Source organism: Bactrocera tryoni, unplaced genomic scaffold (assembly GCF_016617805.1).
Source record: "Bactrocera tryoni isolate S06 unplaced genomic scaffold, CSIRO_BtryS06_freeze2 scaffold_205, whole genome shotgun sequence".
In the NCBI taxonomy this organism is placed as follows: Eukaryota; Metazoa; Arthropoda; class Insecta; order Diptera; family Tephritidae; genus Bactrocera; species Bactrocera tryoni.
The window spans coordinates 50,140-55,039 of record NW_024395928.1 but is presented as its reverse complement, the minus strand read 5'-3'; the positions used below and the strand labels follow the sequence as shown (position 1 = coordinate 55,039).

At 34.1% G+C, this 4,900-nt stretch overlaps 1 protein-coding gene across 1 annotated transcript; it reads right to left on the bottom strand.

The window, feature by feature from the left end:
- Positions 1 to 343: 343 nt before the first annotated feature.
- LOC120780163 lies at positions 344 to 4,579 on the bottom strand. The gene is made up of 3 exons (XM_040112442.1): positions 4,395 to 4,579; positions 915 to 1,095; positions 344 to 847 (listed from the first exon to the last, which is right to left on the bottom strand). Exons 1-3 carry the CDS (start codon positions 4,577 to 4,579, stop codon positions 344 to 346), a joined length of 870 nt encoding a protein of 289 aa, XP_039968376.1.
- Between the last annotated feature and the right edge of the window lie 321 nt (positions 4,580 to 4,900).

Sequence of the window (4,900 nt, the reverse complement as noted above, 5' to 3'; positions counted from 1 at the left end):
ATACATAGATGCATGGAATGGAATTCAGGGTTGCAATAAGTAGTAATACATATCTAAAATATACGTTGGTAGTCTAAACTACTTCGTTGCGCCAACATACTGCACAAAATTATTCGAAAATTGAAGATTTTAATATGCAACGATACCATCACATTGAAAATGACACCGCAGGATATGGAAAAGTCAAAGGAATTTTATTAATTATTATTAATGTTTTATTGTAGTATTGATTTGTATACTAAAGCGAGATGCAAAAATAAATATAAAATGTTCACATCGTTGTTTGTGCCACATTTTTTACAATAGATATGACATAAACCATGTTAACTTAAAGTTTAAAACCTCAAACGTTATTATTTATCAGCCTTTTTAGAACTTCTAACTTTTCTGCTTCAATTTTTTGAATTATGCGGTGGTGCTCAAGCTGTTGGCGGTTATGCTCCTCTTGATGTGTTATAAGTTTCTGTAGACTGGTTGCAATGGTTTTCATGGTGTCCAGTTGCGCAGCACACACTTCGTCCAAAGACTGCACATTTGATGTTTGGGGCCCTAACTTTCGACGTTTTGGGGTAGGCTCAGCTATCTCCTCAACAATTGGTGTTTCGGTTTGTATTGGCTCTTCAGTGCGTTGTGATACATTTTCTGCTTCTGTGTGCTTTTCCGGTACTCCAAAAGTAAGGGCACCATCTAACCCATTCACCATTTCGAACAGACCACATATTTTTGCAACTTCCTCCTCAATTGGTAAAATAACGGTCTGATCATATGCACCTCCCCCGGTGGCTTTGCCTTCCTTCTTATTGTGCGCCAGTTTTTTGCGAATATGCATTTTCCAATCGAGCCATACCTTTTAAGAAAACTCGAACTTACTTTTGTTTAACATTTATATTTGCTGTTAACCTGAAATGCCTTACTTTTTTCCAACCGGCAATGTCCTTGATAAGTGGGCAAGCAGCATTTAGTTTGCAGACTAATGCATGCCATTTGTCACCAGCTATTGTCCGGTCACCTTTAATGAAGCCTCTGGCTAAATCGTGGTTCAATTTCATGAATTCCACGAAAACGTTATCTTGCATTTGAGTTTTATGTTTGCCCCTGCAATGAAGATTATTTAATACTCATAAAATATGACATCAATTAACAAATTTAATAATTACCTACATGTTGCTGGTTTCGTTTTTCCCAAATAATTCCTATAACAGCTGACGAGCTTAAGCATTGTTGCCACAGCTGTGATTTTAAAATCGCGTTGTTTTTATTTAAGAATGCTTTGATATTGTATGAAAACTATTCATTGTTCTTTAAATAAGTTAACTCAATAATTTTTATTTTGGATATCGTATGGTTTTTTTCATATTAATATCAAAGCAAAGAGATTATCCTCAAAGCAAATATCATAAAGCAATCAATATTCAGTGTATAAAATACTACAGAAAATCCATTTTATTCTTGCAAAACGCTCCCACATTTGTTACAAATACGATGAAAAATATTCCGGTTTGTAAGAAACATCGACGGACTAACAAGGTTATTAACCAATGTTAATTATTTAAAATTTCAAAGAAACCGGCAATACTAATAAAAGAAATAACATTAGTGTAGAAAACAGTCTTTTATTGTTTTTTATTATATTCAATATTACAGTTTTGGTTTGAAATTTCAGTTTAACTTAACTTTTAAACATCTAAAACAATCTTATTATTTGAACAATTTCAGTTTTCGTGCTTAACTTTTAAACATTTAAAACAATCTTATTATTTAACCGTCAAGTGTTACTCGTCGCGCTGTTCGACTTCGACTGTCCTGTTGTCATATGTTCTTGTCCGTGTTAGGGTCCGTTTAATTAGTTTCGTCAAGTTCGGTCAAACCGTCAGGGATGTAATTATTGGTATTTCTGTCCGCTTCTATGTTCCCTTCCTAATTAGTATTACTTAAATAAATTAAAGAATACACGTTTACATAAAGTTTTATATAATTTATAACGAACACGAAATGAATCGTTGGGAATTTGTTCCGCAAAGCAAGTCAACCCTGCCTCACAATCGGTTATCGTTGTAGCAATTCACTAACAGCTGTTGTTGAATATTTCCTTTCGGATTGAGCGATGCATGATTTTTTTGAGTATATCAGCAAATAATGTAAAAAATTCGTATATACCAATAAATAAGTAATTTAAAAAGGTCATGAGTAGCACCTACAAATATCAAGGGATATATAAAAAAATTTTCTTATAGAAAATAATTTCTCATTTTAACACATTTTGCCCTTTACTTTTCATTTCACTGCCAACAAAGAACTCGGATTCGATTCACAAAAAATAATGTGAATGTAAAAGTGGGAGCATCAAATATGTGATTTCAAACCGAATTCACAAGGAAATTGGGAGCACGGCTGTATATTTTTTAAACTATAACCATTCAAAATTAGCAAAAAGTATTTATATTTAACACACATTATTTGTCAATTTATTCGTTCCACAATAAATTTTAAGTAAAAAAGTAAAATTCGCTTACGCACATATAATTATCAGTAACCACTATTTTACAAAAATCACTATTGCTCGAATATCCGCACTTGCTGAACGGTAAATTGAAACTGAGGAAACTTGCGCGAATAGACGAAGAAATCAAACGACAATAACGGAGGATTTAACAACTGAAATTCAAGATAACTAGGTGGTCCATATTACCCACGTGGTCCATATTACCCACCTTTACTCTAAGTTGGCTCCTAATTATGCAGACCTTGTTGTCAGCGAATTTATGTTGTGTTAACTTATATATCTTTTAAGCTGATAGTTCTTCTGTAGGATGTCTATTCTGGACAGGTTTTTTTTTTTTAAATTTGTTAAAGATGTTTTAGATGAAATTTTTGATTTGCAAATATTGCATTTTGCATATATTTCATCTACCACTTCAAACATCTGCCATACTTCACTTCTTTTCCTTAATACATTTCCTGCCATTATTAAAAATTATAAGAACGTTACACTCAAAACTTCAAACCGCTATGACGAAAAATAGCATATACGCATATACATATGTGTTGTTGCATTTCGTAAATTTTTTTTTCCAAGCTTGCGATTTTGCATGGACAAGAATCTGAAAACGTAAATTAAACAAGGTATGTAGTGAAATATCTACTTTTCGCATTAAATGAATTAACTTTTTTTTTTAAATTTACTAACTCGACCTCGTTGGTCCCTGCTCGGCCGACAGTTAAGTTTTACTTTATTGAGTTCCAAAATGTAACTATCATCCAACTGTGGGTCAACACAGCGGCATCGGAATTTTTAGCGGCAGAGTTTAGTGGATATTCGATGGTCAGCAGAATTTACAATTTATGTGTTGTTGATATTTCTGTTACTTGAGATGAATGTTTGTTTATTTTAAATGATTAGCAGAAATATCGATCGATTCCGAGAGTTTGAGCGGACATTTGTTTCAACAAATTTCTATATGTTGTTGAACTTTAATAACATTGCAATTAAATTAGGTATAGTCCAGTTTCATCGGCATTAAATATGCATTCGGGAGAATATTCGTCAAGAATATGAGGTGAACGGTTAGAGATGGAGGCTTCTGCACTTGCTGTGTTATTTTCGTGAGCTTCTCTGTACATCTTAGTGAAGTTAAAAGCATTTCGCTGGCACTAACGCTGCAACCAACTACGGTCTGGCAAATAATCTTCATTTAATTTAAAGCAAATTCCTGTGCTTTAGAAAGCAATACAGGTCCGCTAACAATTCCATTTAAGAACGAATTTGGGTAAACCAGAACAATAGGGTTCTGTCCAAATTTACGTGTGCGCTTTTTCTATCACGTTTCTTATTGGGATTTGTTATAGCGCGGATCCTGCTCTCATTGATTTTAATGCGCGATATGGCGCTAATACTTACCTTGTACAACTGCAATTTTTTGTTTGGTTGTTAGAACACCACTCGACATTTTTACAGGTGTATCACAGATTCATAGTTTGATAATCGATAGAATAAATTCAGTGTTTCAGTGCTGGAAAATTTGCTTAACTCGGCGTCGGTTCGCCATAAGTCACTCAAATTTTGTCGATTAGAACGATTTAGTCCGGCTAAGTATAATAAGCCGAGCAAAGCTAAAAGTTCATTGACAGTGGTCTCTTTCAATAAATACTGAACTGATTGTTTATTGTTAGATAATTGCCTTTGTTTGATTTTGGTATTAGTATGACAAAGTATTTGTTCAAAAATATTATTAGTTATAAAGCGTCTCCAACACTCTATTTCAGTCTTATCATTTTGTGCAATAGGCTTTACCCCAGGTTTTTCCAATATGATATTTTCTGCCCTTGTGCGAAGGTTAGTCCTAGGTGGCTGCGAAAACCATTTAGTATAATTGTCTTTACCAATGTAAAACTACTGGTTACTGGTTGAAACAATTGCTTCTTGCTCATTATCGCTACATTCTTGTTCCGTATCACTGCCTTGACTTCGCTCTGATATGTGGTCGACTTCATCTTCCTCCTCTGAACTGTATTCTTCATTGTTACTGCTAACTTGTTCAAACAGGGCCTGGAGTCGTCTTTGTTCGCTTTCGTAAGACATGGTTCGTAAGACTGTATAAAACGATATGCAATTCGTTAACAAACAATAAAAAAATACCAGACTGCATATATATACATATACATATGTATATTACGTACCCATTGTGGCCGCTTACCCGCCCGCTTTTTGCAGACGTCTGTACTCAGTCGTAGCCGAAGCAATACTCAACCGATTAATTAAAACGCTCAAAGAAGTCAACGACCGCAGCTAATGTGAGTGGCTATAACCGCGGGTATTTTTGTTTAAAGTTTTTAAATAAAACTTCACTTGCCGTCAGATCGGTCAAAACATTGTCGATCAGAAAAAGAACTTTAAAATTAA